The 25602-nt window shown below is 40.5% G+C and overlaps 1 protein-coding gene across 5 annotated transcripts; it reads left to right on the top strand.

Moving 5' to 3' along the window:
• The first annotated feature begins 6143 nt into the window (after nucleotides 1–6143).
• QNG1 (Q-nucleotide N-glycosylase 1) lies at nucleotides 6144–19731 on the top strand. 5 transcript variants are annotated; one of them, XM_060014956.1, is made up of 5 exons: nucleotides 6476–6812; nucleotides 7334–7593; nucleotides 13288–13483; nucleotides 13662–13780; nucleotides 18317–18442. In XM_060014956.1, exons 1-4 carry the CDS (start codon nucleotides 6476–6478, stop codon nucleotides 13730–13732), a joined length of 864 nt encoding a protein of 287 aa, XP_059870939.1. In that variant the 3' UTR covers nucleotides 13733–13780; nucleotides 18317–18442. The 5 variants fall into 5 exon arrangements, with proteins under 5 accessions (XP_059870940.1, XP_059870941.1, XP_059870939.1 ...); XM_060014957.1 differs by lacking the exons at nucleotides 6476–6812; nucleotides 13662–13780 and adding an exon at nucleotides 6144–6249 and having other exon boundaries at nucleotides 18317–19511; XM_060014958.1 differs by lacking the exons at nucleotides 6476–6812; nucleotides 13662–13780 and adding an exon at nucleotides 6196–6271 and having other exon boundaries at nucleotides 18317–19511.
• Nucleotides 19732–25602: the final 5871 nt, after the last annotated feature.

Genomic DNA, 25602 nt, shown 5'->3' with positions numbered 1-25602 from the left:
GACCGTGTGCTGAGTGTTCAGAAGTTCCAGACTAAAGGGCAAACTGGAGATCTTTCTTTATACTGTTATTCTCATAAAGCGATAGAAGTGACATACTACATGTTTATATAGCAAGGTCTGTTTTTAGTACCAAATAGTTTATATCACTATGCGCTTATATTTCCAATAATGTGGTTCTCAGTAATACACATAGAGAATTTTAGAATGTGTTAGAATCCTTCACTTCCTGCATTATAGCATTACATTAGCCACAGTTGCGCTCCCCACTTCCACCCTCCCTCCCTTTTAAAGCTGCTTTACAAAAAAGATTTAGAAGTTCTCAGGTTCACTTTTGCTTTCCTTTCAAAGAGTAGAAGAGAAGGTTGGTTGATTGGCTCTTTTTTGGTTATGCCGTTGAACTAAAATTCTCTGTTAAATTCCCTTATCCTTTGTTCACTTGAATGTTCTTTTATAGTGTTTGACCAGAGGGAAACTGAGTTCTGGAAGGTCTTTGCTGAAGAGTCTTTTCCCTTATTGTTTATATATTGTCAATATTTTATGTTGAATAGGTGAAGAACATTAAAATCCTAAAACAGCTAGAAAAAGAGAGAGACAGAGAGAGAGAGGAGGATTTCCTTTCTTTTCTCCCTCCACAGACTGCTCTGAGGCACAGTTTCTTCATGTAGTTTGTCCAGGTAGTGCAGGCTGTGCCAATGCTTCTACACAGTGATTAGCTGTGTCTCTTCCAGGCTCACCGTGAAGCAGTAGTCAGCACACATACTATGTCCCCCTGTGTTACTTGCCAACCGAACTTCCTCTTTTCCTCTCCCTCACTGTCAATGCCCTCAGATTGCACCTCATAGATAAAACATCAGCACTTAATCCCTGCCTCAGATTCTGTCATGATAAATATTCCTTTGTATCTGTTTATTTTTGCACTTTTTAAAAGTAGGTTTTTTGCATATGTTACTGTGAATCCCCACTCCACCCACACCTTTTTTTTTCACTAAGTGATCTGCTGCCAACTGGCACCAATTCTGCAAATCAAAGTGTGCATTGCAAACATGATCATGTGATCCTCTTTACTAGAAGGTACACCAGGCAATCTGTCTACTTCTGTTCCCCAGAACCTCTCCCACATTTGCGTTTTTTTTGGTTCGTGTGTTATTTTCTTCCAGTTTTATTGAGATATAATTGACATACAGCACTGTATAAGTTTAAGATGTACAGCATAATGATTTTTTTTTTTGGCTACTTTTTTTTGTTTGTTTTTTGGTCTTCATTGCTGTGCACAGGTTTTCTCTAGTTGTGGCAAGCAGGGGCTCTTCGTTGCAGTGCACGGACTTCTCATTGTGGTGGCTTCTCTTGTTGTGGAGCATGGGCTCTAGGTGCACGGGCTTCAGTAGTTGTGGCACGTAGGCTCAGTAGTTGTGGCACACAGGCTTAGTTGCTCCACAGCATGTGGGATCTTCCTGGACCAGGGATGGAACCCATGTCCCCTGCATTGACAGGTGGATTCTTAACCACTGCACCACCAGGGAAGTCCCCAGCATAATGATTTGATTTACATACATCAATTTTATTATGAAGTGATTATCATAATAAGTTCAGTGAACATCCATAATCTCATATAGGTCCAAGATTAAAGAAATAGGAAAAAAATTTATTTCTCTTGTGATGAGAACTATTAGGATTTACTCTCTTAACAACTTGCATATATAACATCCAGCAGTGTTAATTATAGTTATCATTACATCCCTAGTACTTATTTCTCTTATAACTGGAAGTTTGTATCTTTTGACTGCCTTCATCCAATTCCCCCTTCCCCTGCCCTGCTTCCACATATTTAAATATCAGTTATGGAAATTTCTTTAGCTTGTCTTTGGGCAGTGCAACAACCCCTTGCTTGATGATTTCCAGAACCCATTCCACTGACAGCTCAGCTCCAGCTTGTAGCATCCTTGAGCTAAAGAAGGTGATTACCAGATCAATACGTTGTGTTACATCCTGAAATGAAGGGTGAGTTCAAAATTGTTCAGAGATCTCATGTTCAAAGCAGTGCATACACCAAGTTTGGATGGTGGTGAAGAGAATTTGGCAGGCAGGAACTGATGATCTCTAATATCATTGAAATCATTTCTTCAATGACATTTAAGTCTTGTTTGTAATCTGCTAAAGGAACATTCCTGGAACTCAGCAAACCTCTCAAGGACTGTCTGGCTTGTTCCAGAACTTTGTTGTGTTTTTTAGACAGCAAGGAAAATAAATAGATTATCAGTTTACTGTAAGAGGATAAAACTCAGGAACAGCCAGATGAAAGAGACACATAGGGCAAGGTATGTGGGAAGGGGCATGGAGCTTCCATGCTCTCCCAGCATGTTACTCTCCCTGAATCTCACCAATCTGGAAGCTCTGTACTGTTTTTTTAATAATACTTAGTTCTTCCTCCAAAGTAGGAAATGTTAATATTAATATTTCACTAGTTAAAAGCAAACTATGGTTCAAAAAAATTCTAATTGGTTTTGAACTGTAGTGAGAATGTTAATGATATATAATGGAAATGATATATTTATTCCATTATAGCTGCATATTTTTAAATAGAAGTTGAAGTATTTAAGAGTCAGAGTTTTCACTAAAAAGAGTCCATTCTGTCCCTAAGCAAAGCCTGTAGATGGGACGTTCTACATACAATAAGAAGAGAGGAGGAAGAGAAGGAGCCTTCAATGGTACTAAGAAAACTAGGATAATATAATATAATGCCCTAGAAGCCAAGAGTGAATTTAAGGAAGTGATCAATTTTAAATGCTATACATGGATAAATCAAGGAGAAAATGAACAGAAAAACTACATAGTAGTGAACCATATCTCTTTTCTGTTAAGCCTTCTTGGGGCTTTAGTATGTTGGTCACTTCGGGAGAGTCAGGAGAAATGAAAATAACAGATATCCTACCTTCACAAAATCCATTTTACTTCTTTAATTTCCTCCTTCTGCATATATCAGAAACTACTGCTCTCTAGCAATGTCTATTGTCCGTCCATTGCTCTAGCCAACTTTTGCCCAAGAATACATTTTAACCCACTTTTTTAAGTATCTGCCATAGCAGATCATGACAGAAAATAGCAGATGTAGCAATGATTGTTGCCAATGCTTGACATTTAATTTAGCTCTTCAGAATGATGGCTCTCTTGATAACTGGAAAAATCTAACTTGATTACTGTTTGGGGGGTGGAAAATGATAGGGACACAACATCATTGACCATGCCTCCCTCCCTTGATCTCTTCAAAAGCCTATGCCTATGTGGTAGAGCTTCTGGCAAAGGTTTTCAAAAGAAACATACTCAGTTGGCATGTTTCCTTGGCCCTTTGCCCCCTTTACTTTCCTCCTTCTTTTTGTGGACACAATGCCTTGTAACGGTAGAGCCATCTTACAACCATAAAGCCACATACTAGTGATAGTGAGACAGGAAGCAAGGAGCCTGGCTCCTTGCTGGCATTCTCAAAGAGTTGCACCAGCCCTGGAGTGCCTACCTCTGGACTTCTTATTATATGAGAATAACAATCCCCTTTTTGTTTAGTCACTAGAATCTGGTTTTCTGTTGCTTGAAGCATAATTCTACCCAGACATTTGATTGTCTGCCTTCCCCACTAGATCATAAGATGTCAGATAGCATGTCTGTATTTGCTACCTAAGATAGGAAGCTTTCATAGCAAATAATAGAAAACCCAACTCAAAACTGCTTTAACTATAAGGAAGTTTATTAACTCAGATAACTGGAATCCAAAAGTAAGACAAACTTAAGAGTTGACGTGAGCTTCGCTGGTGGCACAGTGGTTGAGAGTCTGCCTGCCAATGCAGGGGACATGGGTTCGTGCCCCGGTCCGGGAAGATCCCACATGCCGTGGAGCGGCTGGGCCCGTGAGCCGTGGCCGCTGAGCCTGCGCGTCCGGAGCCTGTGCTCCACAACAGGAGAGGCCACAGCAGTGAGAGGTCTGCGTACCGGAAAAAAAAAAAAAAAAAAAAAAGACTAGCAATTTCAAGCCTCATATCCAAGAACAACCATGTCCAGAAGGAGCATGAATCAATTCTGGAAGTTCTCCTGGAATAGCTTTTCTGGAAGCATCCTGCAAACCTATCCTTGCAACTCATTGAGGTGAACTGGGGAACATGCATGATCCTAATCCAATCCCTGGCAAGAGTGTAATATTACCCTTAGACCAGTCCAGACCACCTCTGGAGCTGAGCATGCTGTGCTACACAAACTATGGGTAAGAGAGAGATTCCTGAACAACGTCAGAATTCTGCTGGACAGGGAGATCAGCTCTGTGCTTTGTGACCACCTAGAGGGGTAGGATAGGGAGGGTGGGAGGGAGACGCAAGAGGGAGGAGATATGGGGACATATGTATATGTATAGCTGATTCACTTCGTTATAAAGTAGAAACTAACACACCATTGTAAAGCAATTATACTCCAATAAAGATGTTAAAAAAAAATTCTGCTGGGAAGGAAGAAAGAGGGAAAGGATGTTGAGTAGGTAAAGAACTCACTTTTTCTATTCCTAGCATCTTGCAAACATACTTTAAAAAAAAACAACTCCTCTTATACACGAAAAGTTTATGCTTTATCTTAACAAGTTCCTTGAGAGAAGGAAGCATGTTTTACTTTTGTTTATACTACTCTTATGTCTCACTCAATAGCCTGAACATAGTAGAATTTTGACTTTTTTTTTTTGTCAACAAGCCTCAGTATAAGAAAATGGCCTAAATTATTTAACCTCTTGGATTCTTTCATAGATTGCTAAATTTTCTTGTTAATCAATCAACTTTTTTTTTCCTTTGGCCACATGGCTTGCAGTATGTTAGTTCCGGACCAGGGATTGAATCTGGGGCCGTGGCAGTGAAAGCACCAAGTCCTAACCACTGGACCGCCAGGGAACTCCCTACTAATCAACTTCTTTGACTCCCAAGACTTACAACTGCTGGGGTAGTCAATAGGTTGACATTTATTCAACAACCGTATTACTGTACTAGTGACTTTTTCTGGAAGAGCAAATCGTAGTGAAGCTCTTAAAGTTCCTTTTTCTTATCCAAATGAAGAAACTGCAGGGATGAAGGTGTTCTGCTTCTCTAAAGGCACAGTTGTCAGACTTAAAGTTCCAAATACTCCCCCAATTCAATAACTAGGGATGACTACTGATGATTATTTTTAATGGGTGATTTTCAAAGATGTGAACGTTTTATATGATCCATGGAGATTTAAGTCTCTGAAGGAGAAAAAAATACATGCCTCTATACCAAAATTTCATCACGAGGCAAACTTGGATCATCGCTAAACTGACTCCTAAACCTCTCTCCTTATACTACTAGAAGGTTTGTGTGCGTTTGTTTTGTTTTGCTTTTTTAAGTTTGGGGCTGTAAGGTGATACTTATATTTTATAATAATGTCTCTTCAGTTGACTAGAGCCACTGACATAGTCCCTTACTTGACCAGGATGGTTGGCACTGGTGAGCTTGTTTCGTGGAAAGTGCCTTTGACTTGGAGATGGAATCTCAGCCCAGACCACTGACATGACCAGGAAGTAAGCACTGAATCACTCAGCTTCTCTTGCACAAATAGGGATTACGATTGCTGCTTTTGACACGGTCGTAGACTAAATGGGATTCGGTATCTAAGCACAAATCCAGGCACATAATATTAATTTAACGATTTAATACACTTGTTTCCTCATCCATTTCTCCAAACATTCCAACTAATCCTAAACCTCCAAATGGGCCAGGATTCAGCAAAATGAAGAAGTGGCCTGCCTGGGACATGTGGGTGGGGGTGGCGGGACCGCCAACCCGTGTCGTAGTCTAGGGGTGGCTCGGCCCCCCATACCGAAACCCGCGGCCAGAAAGCTCCTCGCGTTCCAGGAACCCGGATGCAGGGCGTCGCCACGGATATCTTGCCTAGACTTCGCCCTCCGTGGAGAGGGGAGGGGCGGGAGCCGAGTGAGGGCAACGCAGTACACCGGTCGGAATCATCGCGACTCGGGCCACGGCGGCGGACGCAGGCCCACCTGCCCGAGGGAGGGGGGAGCACGGGCAAAACAGCCAAGCCCCACGTCTCGGAGTGGGCAACTCCCAGCAAGGGCGCGCCGGACGCTTCGAGGCGGTTTCCAGACCTTCAGAAGCGGAAGCGGGTCCCGGGAGTGCGCCCCGGCGCGAGTGGGCGGGGCCGCCCTCCCGGAAGTGCCTGCGGCCTCGGGCTGGCGCGCTGCGCAGCGCAGCGGTATGCACAGTTCCCCAGTCTGGTACGGCTTCGGCTGTCGGGGCCGGGCCCAGTCGGTTTTGCTAGCCTCTCTGAGAGGGCGGGTGTCTTTTAGGGCAGCGATCCCGCGGTGGAAAGGGAGGAGGAGTCGTAGGGGACCCTGGCCCTTGCCCCAGCTAGAGAGGGAAGAGAGTTTGGCCGGCCTGCGGGCGAAAGCGTCGGTTCCCTTTCCACAGGGGAGGGGTGGATGGACGGGCTTCTGACTCCCAGGGAGTCCGCAGAATTCATTGCGGAGAACAGTCGAGATGTGTTCATTGACGGCGGAGGCGTGCGGAGGGTGGCCGAGCTTCTGCTGGCCAAGGCCGCGGGGCCCGAGCTGCGCGTTGGGGCCTGGAAGGCCCTTCATGAGCTGAACCCCAAGGCGGCGGACGAGGCCGCCGTTAACTGGGTGTTCGTGACAGACACGCTCAACTTCTCCTTCTGGTCGGAGAGTGACGAGCACAGATGTCTGGTGGGGTACGGGGGGAAAACGTACAGTGGGTACTGGTCCCTGTGCGCCGCGGTCAACAGAGCCCTGGACGAAGGTTGGTGCCCCTTCTCCCGGTCAGACCCAGCAACTTTGAGGTTTCAGTTTAGTGGGAGGGTCCCACAGAGCGGGTTGGGAGATGGAATAATGTGTTGATAAGGCGAAATTGAAGTTCTTCACTGCCGGTACCTCTGCTTAAAAGTATGAGAAGAGGCTGGCATGAAATCTTTATTCAGTGGGAAATGATTCTAATATTTATCATTGTCACAGCTAAGTCAAAGTCAGTTTTCTAAAGAATGCCACTTTGATGGCATCTGAGGAACAAAGGGCAGAAATTATAACACATTTTACACAGTCAAAATACATCTGATGTAATATTACAATTGTTAGAAGTGAATGAATAAATACAGCCAAGCAAATAGAGAATGAGGGATCTGCTTCAGATTTTTAATTACTCATCCACTTTTACTGCATTCCTGTAACAATTACGCAGTTTCATTTTAATTGTGTTGCAATAGCAAGGGCCTAATGAATATAAATGTATGACGTTATTCCAATGCCTTTTCTTTTCTCCCCAAGGGATACCAATAACTAGTGCTTCGTACTATGCCACAGTTACCCTGGATGAGGTTCGGCATATACTCCGTTCTGATACAGACGTCCCCATGCCTTTGATAGAAGAGAGGCATCGGATTCTCAATGAAACCGGGAAAATTCTGCTTGAGAAATTTGAAGGCTCTTTTCTTAATTGTGTCCGAAAAAGTGATAAAAGTGCTCAGAAGTTATTGCACCTGGTAGTTGAAAGCTTTCCTTCTTATAGAGATGTGACTCAGTTTGAGGTGAGTTGCTTCTGTTGGCCATTTAATTTTTTTTATTTTTTAAAATATACTTATTTATTTTTTGGCAGCATTGGGTCTTCGTTGCAGTGCGCGGGCTTCTCAATGCAGTGGCTTCTCTTGTTGCGGAGCACGGGCTCTAGGCGCGCGGGCTTCAGTAGTTGTGGCACACGGGCTCAGTAGCTGTGGCTCACGGGCTTAGTTGCTCCGTGGCATGTGGGATCTTCCCGGACCAGGGCTCAAACCCGTGTCCCCTACATTGTCAGGCGGATTCTTAATCGCTGTGCCACTAGGGAAGCCCCTGTTGGCCATTTTAGAGTTCTTTAATTATCTTCTCATAGTTAACTCTTTTACTTCCAGAATTCCTTTTGAGAATAAAAATTTAAATTTTGGAATTTTTTTTCATGTGGAACAAAGGAACAATAACAAAATTATTAAGTAGTGTTTCAAAGATATTACTTTTCTTAATGTTTTCTAATCAGTGTATTCTCTTTATTCTGTCCTTTAAAAATGTTTCAAACCTGAATTAACCACTAGACCTTCAACATGATGTTGTCACTTAGGGATAGTGAGGTCCTTTTAGTACTTCAAAAAATTTACTTCATTGGATGAAAATCAGGATGTATACTAAATTCTCTCTAATAAAAAATATTTCTTGCAGAGTTCTAATGTATATATACTGTGTGTTTTCTTTTTCATACACAGGGTACTTTAACAGTATTATTTGCTTTATGGTACAAAAAAGTTTAAATAGGCGTTCTTTTAAAAGGGTGAAAAAAATAAAAAAAAAAAGGTGAACATTTTGTGTACTCTCCCAGTGTACACCTGGATTTTGCTTTTGTATAATTCTTTTAGAATTTGTTATCACTGTTTATTTTAACTGTGACGTAGAATTGAAAGCAACTTGAGGGGGATCATATAATGTAAATCTATTGACTAAGTTAATGAATACTTGTGTCAACTTAAAATTTTGAAGCTACCCTTTTGTAATCACAATTCTACAACTAAAATTACCAGTAATATTGTTCAAATCATTCTTTATGATTTACAAGGTGTTTGCACAGACACTCTCATTTGATCCACAGAACAACTCTGTGGGACCTAGGGACAAGGAACATTACAGTCCTGTTTGCAGACCAAGAACCAAAGTCTGAAAAAAGAAAAGGTTAACTAGTGTATCTTAGGTCACTTAGTCAAGAAATAGCTAGCTTTTCAATTCTGCTGTAAAGTGAGAGATGCCTGATTATGTATGTTAAGATTCTTTTAATTGCAACTGACAGACACAAAACAAGGAAAAACTTAAGCAAAAAGAATTTGGGGATAGGTACTGGGGATAAACATCCAGGATCAGGGACTCAATGCCATCAGGATTCAGTCTCTCTTCTTTGTTTCTTTTGACTCCATTTTTCCTTTACTGCAGACCAGCTTTCTCCATGAAGTAGAAAAGGTCCATAAATTTTGCATTTTATCACTTCAGCCATCAGGGAGAGAGGGAGAAACTTCCTCTGGGTTCTAAAACTCCTGGGCGAGGACTGAATGGGCCGGACAGAGGCAGTTCTTAGAAAAGAGGCCCTAGGCCACTGTTGAACTTTATTCTCTTCTGAGGAACCATTTTACTAATGCAGAGGGTACTTTGAGATTTATCTTTGTCTTCAAAGTATGTCATTTCAACCTTGTTTTTCAGGAAATTTGGATCAGGTTCCTTGGTCCATCATTCCGACCATTTATAAATATATTAAACAGTGTATAAAATAAATCAAACTGCCATTAATGTGGCTAAGACTCTGTGTATTCCAGAACTGACATGGTTGTTGTACAAGAAGGGCTGAGATTAAATCTAACATGACTTCAGGATGGAATGAATTCAGGACACCATGTAGTTTATTTACTTTCAAGTTGTCCTGAATTTTTGTCTTTGTGAAAGAAAGGAGTGATTTTTTTGGTAGATTATGGTGTTGATTTAGTAAGCATTTGTTGAATTTCTCTTTTATTTACAGCATAGTGCTTTCTTTTGATCTGTTATGTATGCTGAAAAGTTCAGTTAAAAACTGTACCAGGATATAGATTAATTTTAAGGCTGATACATTTTAAATGAAAATTAGTACCTGAACCATTTCCCATCAGTATTTATTTCTAAAATACATTCTTACAGAAATATCCCCAAAATGTAACAAAAATCAAACCTAAACCTTTTAACACTTTCCTAAAGGAGTATTATATTTTTTCATGAATTTTTTCATAAGATTATCATTATTGTTACTCAAAAGCACTATATTTCTGAAAGCCATATGATTCCTAACATAACACTGAGCATGTAGTGGGTGTTCACTTAACCCTTTGATTAGTTAATTTACAGTTACTTTTGCATATTCATTTAAAAGATATATAAATAGTTAGAGCACTTTGCTCAATTAATTCCAAGTCTAAAGGAATTCTAATTAAGTTTGGGCGCTGCTTCTGAATTCAGAAAGTGCTAAAATCAAATGTCTTTTAATCCATATTTTAAAATTTTCTAATTGCAAAAGTAAAACAAATTAATACAGAATTTGGAAGGTACAGAGGAGCAGTCTTTATTCTGCCAAGAGGTAACCACTGTTCACAATTTGGTCTTTTTCTCTGTGTGTGTGAATGTGTATACATATGAGTGGGGGAGAGTTATGCTATACAAACTGTTTTAAAATTTAACATATTATGAGCATCTATGTCAATAAAAATTCTTTCACAGCACACTTTTTTTTCCATACTACTATTTTTAAATACAGTATTCCACCATATGGATGTACATTACCATAATTATTTGCCCGAACTATTTTACCAGAATAATTGTGATACACAGTTTTAGTTTTTAAATTAAATTTTGTATCTTATTGTTTTCAGTTTTATATAATAATAAGCAATACTGACAACAGTTCACACCCATAATATTTTCTTAGGATGGATTCCTAGTAATGGGATTACTGAGTCAGAGCATGGCCAGGATTTTCAGGCTTGTGATACATAAAAATGGTAACTCTTCTCCAGAAAGATGATCAGCCACAGCATATTGGAATGCCCTTTTCCCTGCTCCTTCGTAATATGGTCGTGGTATTGGTTGCTGTATTTTTTTTTTTTTTTTTGGTTGCTGTATTTTTTAATCTTCAGCAAGTTACATAAAAATAGTTACAATTGTTTTTAATGTTTAGTTACTGCGATTATCATTCATTTTTAGATATTATGAACAAATTAATGAAATTAGAAAATTTGTCTAAATGAGACAGTTTTAGATCAGTGATTTCCCAACCTGGCTGTGCCCCAGAATCAGTTAGGGAGCTTCAGAATTCAGATACATTTCCAAAGCACCATCCTCAAAGATTCTGATCTATGGGTAAAAGTACTATTTTTTTTAAGCTCTTCAAGTGACTCTGATTTAGACTATTCAGTAGCTATATAAAAGTCCTAATTAATAGATTGGCTTCCTTTACGCTGATGTACTGATAAATATACATGAAAAGCATGAGCTTTTCTGATATTTTAATTGATAACATTTTATGTTACTCTTAAGCATTTGTAATTTTTGACCTTTCTAATTTGTTCATAATAAGTTTGTTGCAGAAAATCAACTCATGGTTATAGAGTTTTACACTGGTAATTACTTTATAAAGGTACTATTTTGAAAATATTTTATTCACAAAGCAATATTATGGAAATATAGGGTAATTGTTATTTGGGGATTTACTGTATTTTCAGTGATATCAGTTAATATTTTACAGATGTAGAATTTTATTACTAAAATTATTTCATTACTAAAAACCATATCAGCTTGTTAAGAAAATGTTTTATAGGTGATTTGAGTTTATTTTTAGATTCCTTGCTTGAATTTGTTTTTGTTTTCATTTTAGGGTATTATAATCTAATCCTTGTGATACTAGTTGGCTACCATGGAAACAGTGCTCATGATGTGACAATTTGTGTTTTGTTAGATGCCAGCACTGATTTTGTTATATAAGTCTGGTTCCTAGATTTTTCCAGTTTGCTCTATGAATCTTGTTAAAAATAGGAGACAGTAGCTTCTATCATAGTAAATATTATGATGTAATAATTTTGTTTGAAACAGTTTTATTTTGCCAATTAAGTTTTATGCCTTGCTGCTTAATAAAGTAGACTTGAATTAGAAACCTAGTTACCATATATAAGTCCAGTGTATATAGAGGAACAGCTGCCAGGTTGTCATATTTTGATAGGTTTGAGAATATAGATTATTAGCAAATGATATAGGGATATTTCTTAGTGGTGATTTGTTCCCCCAGCACTCAGTGTAATTTACAGTCTTTACACGATGTCAAAAAATGAGTGTATGTGTTTGCCCTAGAAAACAAGATACCCGCTTTTTTAGTGGTGGCCTTAGAAAATTTAGTTTAAAAAAAAAAAAGAAATGAAATTTAGTTTATTTAGTAAAAGTAAGTCTGGATTGATTGTAAGAGGTATACCTTAAGGTTAAGGAATATTAGGTTATTTCTCATTAGGACAGTGTAGCATTGGAGGTTTTTTTAGTAAATAAAGGAATCTATATTATCATCTTAAAGAATTTTTATATGGAGTCTTTCCTTGAAGAATTTAATTTCATTTTTTATTTACTTCTTTATGTCATTTACTTATTTAAACATTCTCCAAGGTGGTCAGAATATATTTTGGGAGCCAGTGATACTGATTATTCACATTTAGCAGACTAGCAGTTATAAAAGATGATTTGAGGTTATTAGCATTGGTGTTAGGACTAGGAGTAGACTGTAATTATCTGTTTTTCCATAGTGAAAGCTAATGAGCATTTGTAGTTTTATAGAGAGTTTTAAAAAATTTATTTATTTATTTGGCTGCACCGGGGTCTTAGTTGCGGCACATGGGATCTTTAGTTGCGGCATGTGGGATCTAGTTCCCTGACCAGGGATTGAACCCAGGCCCCCTGCATTGGGAGCATGGAGTGTTAACCACTGGACCACCAGGGAAGTCCCTATAGAGAATTTTTGAGTTAAATTATGACCCATTATCTTATAATGCCTGGTTAAATTTGTTTCTTCCATGTATAAATATAATTGGTAACTAATTTTGTTATATGGACTTACATATTAACTTGGACCATTTCCAAAAAGGGTAGACTTGATAAATTATAGCTGCTGATCAGTTTTGTCTTTATCTCTGAAATAAGTTAATCATTTTATCTGAAAGGAAACATTAAAAAATGGATGTTGTAATTCTCTTCAGAGGTGAATTTAGGAATGAGTATTTTCTTCTTTATACTCTTCCATATTTTATACAATTAATGTGATTTATGTTGCAATCAGAAAAACATATATTTTTTAACTTAAGAAACTTTCTAAAGAAATGCTATCTAGCCCTTAACAATAGCAAGCAGGTGGATTATAGTGACACGGAAATATGTATATGAAGTAATGTCATTGAAAAAGAACACTAAATAGTGCCATGATTCCATAAATTGTATTTTATGTGCTTTGAAAAATATAGGAAGTAAATTTGGAGTGATAGAGATAACTTAGTATTTATTAGACCCCTTCTTTTCTTCTGTAAAAGGCCTATAAATTCTTACCAAAGAGTAAGATTATTCCACCCTTGAAAAATGTTTTCTATGTGTGCCTTTTTTTTAACAGCATACATAAAGCTTTCACATACCCAAGTAACATTTATATTCTCCTCATTCATCAGGGGAAAAGAATTTCTTTTTACAAACGGGCCCAAATCCTTGTGGCAGATACGTGGAGTGTATTAGAGGGAAAAGGAGACGGCTGCTTTAAGGACATCTCCAGAATCACCATGTTTGCTGACTATAGATTACCTCAGGTTCTTGTTTACCTGGGAGCCCTGAAATACTCTGACGAACTACTGGAGAAACTTCTCAAAGGTTTGCCAGCTTAATTAAGCCATTCTTTGTTATATGTTGTGTCTTTGTCTAGTTTCTTTCACAAAAGGTCTTCTTTCCTTAAAAAACAAAACAAAACACTATTACTGTTAAAAGCACATGTAAAGAAGAATGCAGGGACAATTAAATTACAAAGAAAATTGCTTTTTGTTGTTTACAGTGTGGAATATTGATATTGTTGGAAATCACACTATTTGGACATCATCATTTCAGAGTCTTATAATAAAATGAAACCTAAATTTATGTCATGTGAAGGTGTGCAACACTAAGACAGTTCAGGTTTGTATTTAAAGCATGCTAAGCTGAAGAGCACACTACACTGTGAAATAAAAGGTGGGCTGAGGGCTTCCCTGGTGGCTCAGTGGTTGAGAGTCCGCCTGCTGATGCAGGGGACACGGGTTCGTGCCCCAGTCCGGGAAGATCCCACATGCCGTGGAGCGGCTGGGCCCGTGAGCCATGGTCGCTGAGCCTGTGCGTCCAGAGCCTGTGCTCCACAACGGGAGAGGCCACAACAGTGAGAGGCCCGCGTACCGCAAAAAAAAAAAAAAAAAAAAGGTGGGCAGAGAGATAGGTAATATGTACTGGATTTTGCATTAGGAGGCTCCAAGGTCTGTCACTGGCTTATCTTGCACAAGTTGCTCACTTTCCTAGGCTTATTTATTTGCCGTTATTGGGTTTGATTATTGATTCTCAAGAGTGGGAGCCTTATTATAATATGTGAGTATAGATAATTGTGTTTGTATGAAAAGTAGCTTTTTGTTTTTTAAACATTTCTTTGTATAAGGAAAATAATTATACTGTACAATTTTCATGTTAATTTCTCTTTTAGGTACAGTATTTTCAGCTACTTTTTTCTTTATTTTTAAAAGAAGTAGTTTTTATGATTGAATAATTTTCTCTTGTGAAATAGATTTCAATCACCCAAAATAAGAATAGCACAGGATATAAAAGTACCATTATTCCTATGATTGCTTCTACCAGGTTTTTATGCAGCCTTGGGCAATCTGTTTTGCCCATTTCCTCATTTGAAAAATAACAAGCTATTTTATGTCACAGTGCTCATGTCTGGGGTCATTAATTGTTGGATACCTTTAAAAGGGACAACATTGAGCAGTCAGGGCTTCTACATACAGCCATATTCAGCTGATCTTTTTTTTGGCCAACATATAGAATGTTCATTCCTATCTCTAAACACACTCTTGCTTGGTTTCCCTCACCCAGATTTTCTTTTTTTCAATTCAAATCCTACACATCCACAAAGGCTTAGTTCAAATGTTACCTCTTCCACATAGCTTTTCTTAACTCTCCATGCTTTGTCCGTCTCCTTCTCCTGAGTTTTTAGAGCACCCAGTTGTCTCTGCTACTGTGAGAAAAACTCTGGTGAGAAGGGATCACCCAGCATAGTTGTACAGAGTTGTCTGAATTTTCTTCTTCCATCCATTTCACCTCCAGAGGCTCTTTTCCAGATGTGCAGCTGCAGCTGTTACTGCCTCTTATTACATCCAGCTTCAAACTATCCTTCGCTAGTTTGTCATAGGGGGAGCAAATTCCCTTGCCTCTTAGTTTATTTAAGCAAAGTTGGACTTTTTTTTCCCAAAAAAGTACTTTACTAGCAAACTAGAGGAGAAACATTGATAGAACCTATAAATATAAAGGAGCACACATAAGTCTAGGACACTGATTAAAAAAATTTTTTTTTAATATTTATTTATTTGGCTGCGCCGGGTCTTAGTTGCGGCATGTGGGCTCTTTTAGTTGCAGCATGCGAGCTCTTAGTTGCAGCGTGCGGAATCTAGTTCCCTGACCGGGGATTGAACCCGGGCCCCCTGAATTGGGAGCATGGAGTCTTAACCACTGGACCACCAGGGAAGTCCCTAAAGATTATCTTAAGTGAAATCTAGAACCACGTGGCTTGATTAGATGAGGTAGAAACTTCCTTAACTGATATCCAGTGATACTTTTTCCAAACTTGAGGATATGCTACACATATAATTCTTCTCTTCTCTTCTGGGTAGGGCAGCCCTTGGAAGACCTACTTAGATTTCTGTTCATTTACCTACCTAGATTTCTGTTCATTTTATCTTTAGCCCATCTCTTTGCCAAAGGCATATTTTTTAGCTAGCTATAAAGACTGACAATGCAGTTTGGCTTAAATTAGATTCTTCATTGTGATTCTAAGGCTGACTTTTAGGCCTAATATGTTGGCCAAATTACCTTCCCTGACTCTAATCTATGTCAGTCCTCTCAAATGGTTTCATTCTTTTTCTGTTTCAAAGTCCATGTCCTGTTCCATACTATAAGTTGCTGTATTAGTTACTTTGTTTCCTTATGGCTGACATAACAAATTATGACAAACTTGATGGCTTAAAACAACAGAAATATATTCTCTCATGTCTCTGGAGGCTAGAAGTCTGAAATCAAGGTGTTTGCAGGGCCATGCTTGATCCCTCTGAAGGGTGTTGGGAAGAATCTTTCTTTGCCTCTTCCTAGCTTCTGGTCGCTGCCAGCAGTCCTTGGCATTCCTTAGCTTTGTAGCTGCATCACTCCAACCATGGCTTTCTTCACTGTGTGTCTCCTCTGTCTCTTCGTATCCTCTCCTTTTTTTTATGAGGACAGCAGTCATGGCATTGAAGGCCCATCCTAACACAGTTATGACCTCATCTTAACTTGATTACATCTGTAGAGGCTCTTTACGAGTAAGGCCACATCCACAGGTACCAGGAGTTAGGACTCGAATGTATTTTGGGGGCGGGGGGGGGGGGGGAAACACAGTTCAACTCTACAGTTATTTGTTACTGTGTAACAAATTTTGCTCATATTTAATGACTTAAAGTAACAAACATTATCTCACAGTTTCTATGGATCAGGAATTTGGGTGCTGCTTAACTGAGTGCATCTGGCTCAAGGTTGCAGTCAAGCTGTTAGCTGGGGCAGTGGTCTTATCTAATGGCTCCACTTGGGTGTGGTATCTACCTCCAAATTCACTGTCATGGTTGATTTGGCAAATCTGGCAAGTTGATAGTCAAGTTTGAAGGAGTTGATTAGCAAGAGAACTGAAGAATGGATTTGTATGCTGGCACCTGGGGCAAAGGAAATGGAGGGACACAGCCAGTGTCTGTTCTTCCACCTGCCCCAGGGATCAGGGAGAGATGGATGGAGGGGACACTATTTAAGATCCTAGGTGACAGAGTGGAACTCAATGGGGCTAGGGTATTTTCCCTAGGTCTCAGTGGATCACAGGGCCTCTCAGGTACTGTGAAGCTCTGTGCAAGGGTACAGATTGGTGGCCAGAGGCCAAATTTAGCTTGCAGATGTGTTTTGTTTGGCTTGAACAGTGTTTTAAGTGATTTTTAATTAGTTATCAGCACTTGACAAATAGGAGATTTCACATGAAAATCAACTTTCTGGCTTCTCTTGTAAGAGTAGAGAAATATAGGTACATTGGGTTTACCTTTACACGGGGCAGCACATGCTCTCTAGCTCACCACAGTTTGCATCTGGCAGCTGCATCCACTTACTCTATCTGGTTTATCTTTATAGGCAGTTGAGTTGATGAGCCCAACTCTAGTCTCCCTGGCAAAGCACTGCCAGCACCCACCCTGCAGGATCAGATATACCCTGGAGATGGGCGCTGAATATACTGCAGGTCCTATAGGAGCTCGCGGCTCCATATTCAGGCAGAGCTGACTAAAGGATCCTGAATCCAGGATGTGAGGGCAGTCTGGCTACGACATCTGTCACCCCATTGATGGCCAGGGTTGATTCGGCTGATCTGGCTGGCTAGGCAGGTGTCCCCTTCCTCCCTCACCGCTCCATGTGCGTCCCTCCTGAAGCTGCGCGCTCGGTGGAAGAGGACGACCTTCCCTGATAGAGGAGGACCGTTCTTTGGTCAAGGGTATACGAGTAGCTTCGCTCCCCTGCTAGAACCTCCAAACAAGCTCTCAAGGATCCTAAATCCGAAGAATGATGATGGTTTTCCTTGCTCAAGCTAAGAACTTTGATTTCCTAAGTTTTCCTTGATGTACCTGGCATGTCCCCAAGACAGTGTTAAGTGGGGAAGGGAGGTACTGTTTATTTGGCCCCCTAGGAGTCCTCCAGATTTTGCAATAATGTTTTTATTTTTCCTGACATTATCCCAAAATTTAAATCTTCTCTAAAAGTAATTTAATAATCTTGCTGTCATATTTTAAAATGTATGGTTAGGGACTTCCCTGGTGGTGCAGTGGTTAAGAATCCACCTGCCAATGCAGGGGACATGAGTTCAAGCCCTGGTCCGGGAAGATCCCACATGCTGCGGAGCAACTAAGCATGTGTGCCACAACTACTGAGCCTGCACTCTAGAGCCCACGAGCTACAACTACTGCAGCCCGCGTGCCTAGAGCCTGTGCTCCGCAACAAAGAGAAGCCACCGCAACGAGAAGCCCACGCACCGCAACAAAAAGTAGCCCCTGCTCGCCGCTGGAGAAAGCCTGCACACAGCAACAAAGACCCAGCATAGCCAAAAAAAAAAAAAAGTATGGTTACCCCATACTTTTTATTTATTGGGGAGCTAGTATATGCAAGGTGCTAGGTTAGGTCCTAGGAATATTGAGACAACTAAGCCAGACATGATCCTTGTCCTTGTGGAACTTAACTTGCAATTTTGAATTAATGCCTGAGTTTAGAAATGGTTTAAATTACCAAAAATAAATCTGAGATTTACAATTTTAAAATCAGTACTATTTAAATACTGTGTTTTGTCCTATAGTAAAGTTTTGAGTAGATTTCATTTCATTGACTATTAGTGCTTCTTGCTCTGTCTTTTTTCCCTTTCAGGAGAAGTGCTTTCGTATGGGAATAGGCAAGAGGTGGAAATCAGAGGGTGTTCACTTTGGTGTGTTGAGCTGATCCGGGATTGTCTTCTGGAGCTTACTGAAAAAGAGGATGAAAAAACTAGTGGAGAGATCAATTCCATTCTTCTGGATTATTTCTTATGGGACTATGCCCGTGATCACAGGGAAGATATGAAAGGAATTCCATTTCATCGCACACGTTGCATATATTATTGACCCACAGTGTAAACTGATCCTAAAAAAAAACTTGCATTTTTTTTTTTTTTTTCTTTGTGGTATGTGGACCTCTCACTGTTGTGACCTCTCCCGTTGCGGGGCACAGGCTCCGGACGCGCAGGCTCAGCGGCCATGGCTCACGGGCCCAGCCGCTCCGCGGCATGTGAGATCTTCCCAGACCGGGGCACGAACCCGTGTCCCCTGCATCGGCAGGCGGACTCTCAACTACTGTGCCGCCAGGGAAGCCCTAAAAACTTGCATTTTTATATCGCATAATTATTTGTATAATTTTGCTTTGTTATTAGAGAAGGTGGTAGAGGTTACAGCAACAAGAAAATTGATTACCCAGGCTCTCTTAAAATATTTTTCCTGACATATCACTCTGTATTGCCAACTTTTCCCTTTGTTTGCTTGTTTAGTTCTAACTATATTTTTCTTTTCTGTGGATACATGACAGAAATAGTAAAGGAAATTTAATGCTTTCTTTAAATCTCAGATTTCTTTTTTTTTTTTACATCTTTATTGGAGTATAATTGCTTTACAGTGGTGTGTTAGTTTCTGCTTTATAACAAAGTGAATCAGTTATACATATACATATGTTCCCATATCTCTTCCCTCTTGTGTCTCCCTCCCTCCCACCCTCCCTACCCAGATTTCTTAAAATTAATCATGCCTTATAATGTTATTGATCTTTGGTAATAATATTTCATCCATTCTATTGGTATCTTTTTTCAAGGTGTCATAATTTTCTATATACCTTAATCATTTGATATAAGAGAGAGGGAAAGTAGGGTCTTTGCTGTATGAATGCTGCTGCTCTTGTAGAAATCAATCTTGACAGATTTTTAAAAACTTCTTATTGATAAACATAATGATTTTCAATTAGGATATCTGTCCAGTTTTCTTTTTTTCCTTCGGAGTAACTATATTAGAATTTATTGAATAAAGATTTTTTAAACTTCTCTTAAATCTGGAATGAATTATTTCATTAAAATAGAATTTACCACACATATTTTTAAAAGGTTTACAATGAATTTGACTATTTACTTTATGTTGCAGGACTCTCATTACCTACCAAGCAAGCACTCGTCTCCCACCTTCATCCCCACCTCCCTTCTAACGTAATCTTGATTTTTGTTACCTACCTTATCACCTCACTGTGACTTGGTGTGAATCAGAAAAAGCCGGCCTTTCTCCAAGCACTTCACTGCCATCTGCTGGAAACTTGTCATAATAGCTTTACAAATGACAATGAGTGGGAATGTGAGTGGGGCCCCCTGGAGTCCTGTACTGCACAACTTGCCCCGCCAGAAGTAGTGGTCCTGTATCTGTCTCTCCCCTATGTGACTAAGGGGAAGGTGATCTTGTCCCCAGTTCTGGAGATAGACCCGAGTTAATATGAATGGTGTATTATTCATGATAATCCTATTCTCTGCCTGTGATTGTTCTAATAATAGATATATAATCTAGTTCTGGCCAGTGACACTGGAGGGCAAGTCTGCAGGGAGGCTTATGGGAAAAGGTTTCTTCACTTTTAAGAAGGGGCCATGGGAGAAGATCCCTCTTCTTCCTCTGAGCAATGTTCTGCCTAAAATGTGATACCTCAAGCTGTAGTAACGATTGTGTGGAGCCAGAGCCCTCCTGAACCTGCCCTGCCTGAGTCCAACCTAGCTATGGCCTTCATTCCTGAGATAATGAGCTCAGCACCTTATTATTGCCATAATTTTGAATTAGTTTTCTGTAGAAAGTATCATAGTTAATAGTTTCCAATTTAACCCGCTCTTACAAGGCTCCAGGAAGCGTAAGCAGAACAGTTGCTTAGACCTCAGGGCTGGCCCAGCTCCTTCTCCTGTCGCCCTTCTTGCTCCTCTCCCTGTCCTGCCCACCGCTGTACCCTTTCCCCTGCTTCCTGTCTTTTCCCTCTTCTCCCTCCTCCCCACCTCTCCCTCTCCTCCCCTCTCCTTCCCCCTCCAGGCTCAGCCAGCTCTGGGCTTCCTGCTTTCCCCATTTACTTCTCCATCATGTAAAAGACAGGGAAGGCAGTTTAGGGCTGTATGGTGCTCCTTGATGTCCAAGACACAGCTGTCTTTTCTTTTGTTTACACTGAGCATAGCCTGGACTCGCCATCCAAGGTGTCTGCGTTCTAATCTAGGCAGCAGGGTTGAAGAAGCTATGAAGTTGAAGAGTGCAAGGGTTGACAGGAAGCCTCTAGCAGTTACCACGTGCAGTTTTGCTTTCATTTCACTGACTAGAACTTAGTCACATGACCACAACTTACTGCCAGGGAGGCCAGGGAACTATTCTCTATTCCAGGCATTGGAAACCAGCTAAACTAAGGAGTGTGGATGAATATTAAGAAACAGCAAGTTTTCGTCACCATGTATGGATTTTATAGTTTTCATACCTGATACAGACTAAGAATTTAAATAACAATTCACCTAATGGTTTTAACAGTCAATGATGCTCACTTTCCAGATCTATTGTTTCATTAGGGATTGCAAAATAGTAATATTCTAATTCTAATATTCTTGGTTGTGTGAGCCTTGCACAGAGAGAACTTCTCTCTTGATGGATTTCAGGATAGACTGAGGAGCATAATGAACTTGGAGCCACAGCTCCTGAAGTTCCAGAAGATGAGAATGTAGAAATAGGATCTAGAAAGGTTTCTGGTTATGTTGATTTATTGTGCATGCTAATCTCAAAGACAATTAATGTAAATGTGCACAGTTCCTGGAGCCCTCCCCCGCCCTCCCCATCACAGCCCTCCATTCAGGGGAGTCCTTTGTTTACTGTCATTAAACCAGCTCCCTAGCAGAGATCAAACATTAGTTCTGATTCCTTGGTGACTGTTTCCTTTAATAGCTTTTGCTTTGTAACAAGCTCAAAAAACATTTTTTAAAAACATATTTCATTGATTTCTTTAGGATTTTCTGATGGTTTAGCCGTGGTACCATGTCGATGTCCTCCAGCCAAAGTAAACAGGTTGGGTTAATTACTTGTTGCAGCATGGGATGTCTCAGTAAGAGGATGCCTTGGGACAGGGTCTAAGGAAGCAAGGTTCTCTCTAAATTGGATGCCATCAGCCAAAGGCAATTCTACCTTTGGCTATCTCAAATCTTATCCATAAGGAGGGCAGGCTGAAGCAAGGAAAAACAGAAATTGGTAAAGAAGCATCAGTCACTCATTTCAGCCAAGATAGTAGGATGTTTGGTTCTGTGTGTGTGGCACAGTAGCCTAGGCAAAATTATCAAGTGGACTTATTTTGTCTCACTTTATCAAGGTCTCTGAGTAACCTCGTCTGAGATTATGTTCAACAGGCGAATACCATGGCATAGCTGTGAGTGCCAGGGCAGCTTTTGTCAGGGGCTGCTTTTGTTCCTTTCTCAACCTTTAACTTCTCCCTGATTAGCACTAAAGAAATTAATAGATTTCATTCAATTCAGTCCAGAAATCAATTAATGAATTCCTTCACTGTTCCTCTTCCCTGAAGCTGAATGGATAATGGTTTAATAATCCAGTTGCGGAGGTGCAGGTTTAATGAGCCACAGTACGTGACTTGAGGCAACTACACCTTCCTTTTCCTTGTAGCTCTATGACTCATCTCTCCCTCAGTGTGCTTAGATCAGTTTTTTCCTTTTTTCTTCTTTTTTTACTTCGTTTTTTTATTCTCAGCCCTTTGGTGGATGTTATTGCCAAAGAGAATACCCGAACAAGTAAGGAAATTGACCTTATTCAGTTAATTGCAATATGAAGAGCACCCCAGATGCGAAGATCAGGGTTTCTTGGCAGGGTGGTGTTGCCCTAGTCTTTTATAGGGAGGAGTAGACAGGTTACAGGTGGGGGAATTCACAGGTGGGTTTGTTTTGCAATCAGAAGGCATCTCAGTTCCCTGAAGAGGAAATTTTTATCTTTGTGTCTAGCTAGTTTGAGGCAGACAGATAGTTCTGATTTCAGCTAATCATTCACGAGACAAAGAATGAGGAATTGGGGAGTCTGTGGCTGGCCTCCTCAGCAGGTTTGGGTGAAAGGGGAAAGATTCGTGTTTGGTCTTGTCACAGTCACAAGTCAAGCAGGGAGACATGAGAAAGAGTCGACAGACAGTCTTATCTAAGTCACATGGAGAAGGGTCGTTCTTTTGGGTAAACCGTTTCCCAGAACATAAAAGGGTGGGGGATTTCAGAAAACAAAAGGTTAAAAGGTTGAAGGGATTTCTTTTTATTCTTTTTTAAGATATTTATTTAGTTAGTCACTTGGCCACGTCAGGTCTTAGTTGCGGCATGCGTGATCTTCATTGTGGCATGTGGGATCTTTCGTTGTGGCACGCAGGCTCCAGAGTGTGCAGGCTCAGTAGTCGCAGCACATGGGCTCTGTAGTTGTGGCATGTGGGCTAAGTAGTTGTGGCATGCGGGCTCAGTAGTTGTAGCACGCGGGCTCCTGAGTGAGGGCTCAGTAGCTGCGTTGTGCAGGCCTAGTTGCCTTGCGGCATGTGTGATCCTAGTTCCCTGACCAAGGATCTAACCTGCGTCCCCTCCATCGAAAGGCAGATTCCCAACCACTGGACCACCAGAGAAGTCCCTGGAGGGATTTCTTTTTTTATAATTTTTAAAATTAATTAATTTTATTTTTGGCTGCATTGGGTCTTCGTTGCTGTCCGTGGGCTTTCTCTAGTTGTGGTGAGCGGGGGTTACTCTTTGTTGCCGTGTGCGGGCTTCTCATTGCAGTGGCTTCTCTTGTTGTGGAGCATGGGCTCTAGGCACACAGGCTTCAGTAGTTGTGGCTTGCGGGCTGTAGAGCACAGGCTCAGTAGTTGTGGCACACAGGCTTAGTTGCTCTGCAGCATGTGGAATCTTCCCGGACCAGGGCCTGAACCTGTGTCCTCTGCATTGGCAGGCAGATTCTTAACCACTGGATCACCAGGGAAGCCCCTCTGGAGGGATTTCTTAATGTCACTGTTTTCTGAAAGTACAGAGCTCAGGTAAAGTTCAATGTTGTCGCCATCAACCCTTTCTTGTGCTTGTGCGTTTTTTGGGAAAAAGATGAGCTGCCATGGCCTAGGCAACATTTGTATTTGCTCTCAAACCATGGGAGGTAATGATCCTCAAAGTAGGGAAGTCCAGAATTGTGAGTTCTCCATAGTATAAAGTATCCAGAATTAAGATCCAAGGGTCTGGGCTGCCCTAAGGGGAATCACTGTATGCTCACTCCCTTGGTTCTGTCATCAGCTTTTGAACAAATCAGTTAAAATCCCTATGCCTATTTAATTTACATATGCAAGAGGATAATCTGAGTCTGATTTTCTAGTTCTGGTTCCAGTTTTCTTTTTGCATCATTTTGTAAAATATATGCATGTCTCATTTACAGGCTGCAGTAGGATGATATCGTGGTGGTTAATTTTGTGTCAGCTTGACTAGTCCAAGGTGCCCAATTAGTTGGTCAAACACTAGTCTAGATGTTGCTGTGAAGATATTCTCCAGGTGTGATTAACATTTACAATCAATAGACGAGTAAAGCAGTTACACTCCATAACGTGGGGGCTTCAGCCAATCAGTTGAAGGCCTTAAGAGCAAAGACTGAGCTTTCCAGAAGAAGGAACAACCCTGCCTCAAGGCTAAAACGTAGGAACCCTGCCTGAGTTTCCCACTTGCTGCCCTGCCCTGAAGATTTTAGACTCAAGACTGTAACATCAGCTCTCATCTGAATTTCCAATTTGCTAGCCTGCCCTACAGGTTTCAGACTTGACAGCTCCCACAATCACATGAGCCAATTCCTTAAAATATATCTCTTTCTCTCTAGATAGATGAATGGATGGGTGGAGGGATAGATAGACATATATAGATTATATGTCTATAGTTAGATCTATGTATCTATCTCTCTATATATATTCTGTTGGCTCTGTTTCTCTGGAGAACCCTAATACAGGTATGAATAAATAAAATGGCAAAATAATTTTTGTCTAACTCAGGGATATCGAATATATAATAAGAAATTAATAAATGTATAATGGGACTAAGTAATTTTCAAGATTCCTTTCAGGTATAAAATTTGCTGACTAGGGCTTCCCTGGTCGTGCAGTGGTTAAGAATCCGTCTGCCAACTCAGGGGACACGGGTTTGATCCCTGGTCCGGGAAGATCCCACATGCTGCGGAGCAACTAAGCCCGTGCACCGTAACTACTGAGCCTGCGCTCTAGAGTCTGTGTGCCGCAACCACTGAGCCCCTGCGCCACAGCTACTGAAGCCCACATGCCTAGAGCCCATGCTCCGCAACAAGAGAAGCCACCACAATGAGAAGCCTGCACACCGCAACAAAGAGTAGCCCCCGCTCGCCACAACTAGAGAAAGCCCACGTGCAGCAATGAAGACCCAATGCAGCCAAAAATAAATTTAAAAATTAAATCTTTAAAAGAGAAAGAAAAAATCAAGCATGGTTCCTGTACTAACTGTATTTCAGGATAACCTGATAGTGGGAAAGCTCTTCTTTATAGAACAATTCTAGCTAATAAATGCAAAAAAGAATATTAGAATTAGGACATTACCATTTTGGAATTCCTACTGAAATAATACCTCTGTAAAATAATATCAATGGTTGTTAAAACCATTAAGTAAAATGCTGATGGGTAAATTTTAAAGGGATGGATTAGGCTGAAAGCACCTGAACTCACTAATAATCTTATCACCAGAAGTGAGATACTCAGACATCATGTACCTCCTGGTGTGTTGCAATAGGGAAGTATACAGCCCTGTATTCTTGCCAGAAAAATTGAGCCTGAATCTAATCAAGAATCTAGATCTACAAGTTTACAGGAAATGTAGGAAAAAAGAGGAACAAGTTAAATGGCAACACAAAGATGCCATCGCCAAATATAGAATGTGAGATGTTCTAAAGGACAAATGGCACAGCTTCTTCAACAAATAAGTGATTAAAAAAAAAGTGGTGAGCATTGGTGAGGATGTGGAGAAATTGGATCCCTTGTGCACTGTTGGTGGGATTGTAAAATGGTGAAGCTGCTGTAGAAAACAGCAGCTTCCTCAGAAAATTAAAGATAGGATTACC

Source organism: Delphinus delphis, chromosome 6, assembly GCF_949987515.2.
Source record: "Delphinus delphis chromosome 6, mDelDel1.2, whole genome shotgun sequence".
NCBI classification, from domain to species: Eukaryota; Metazoa; Chordata; class Mammalia; order Artiodactyla; family Delphinidae; genus Delphinus; species Delphinus delphis.
Note: the sequence above shows the minus strand (reverse complement) of the source record. Positions and strands in the feature narration are given on the sequence as shown.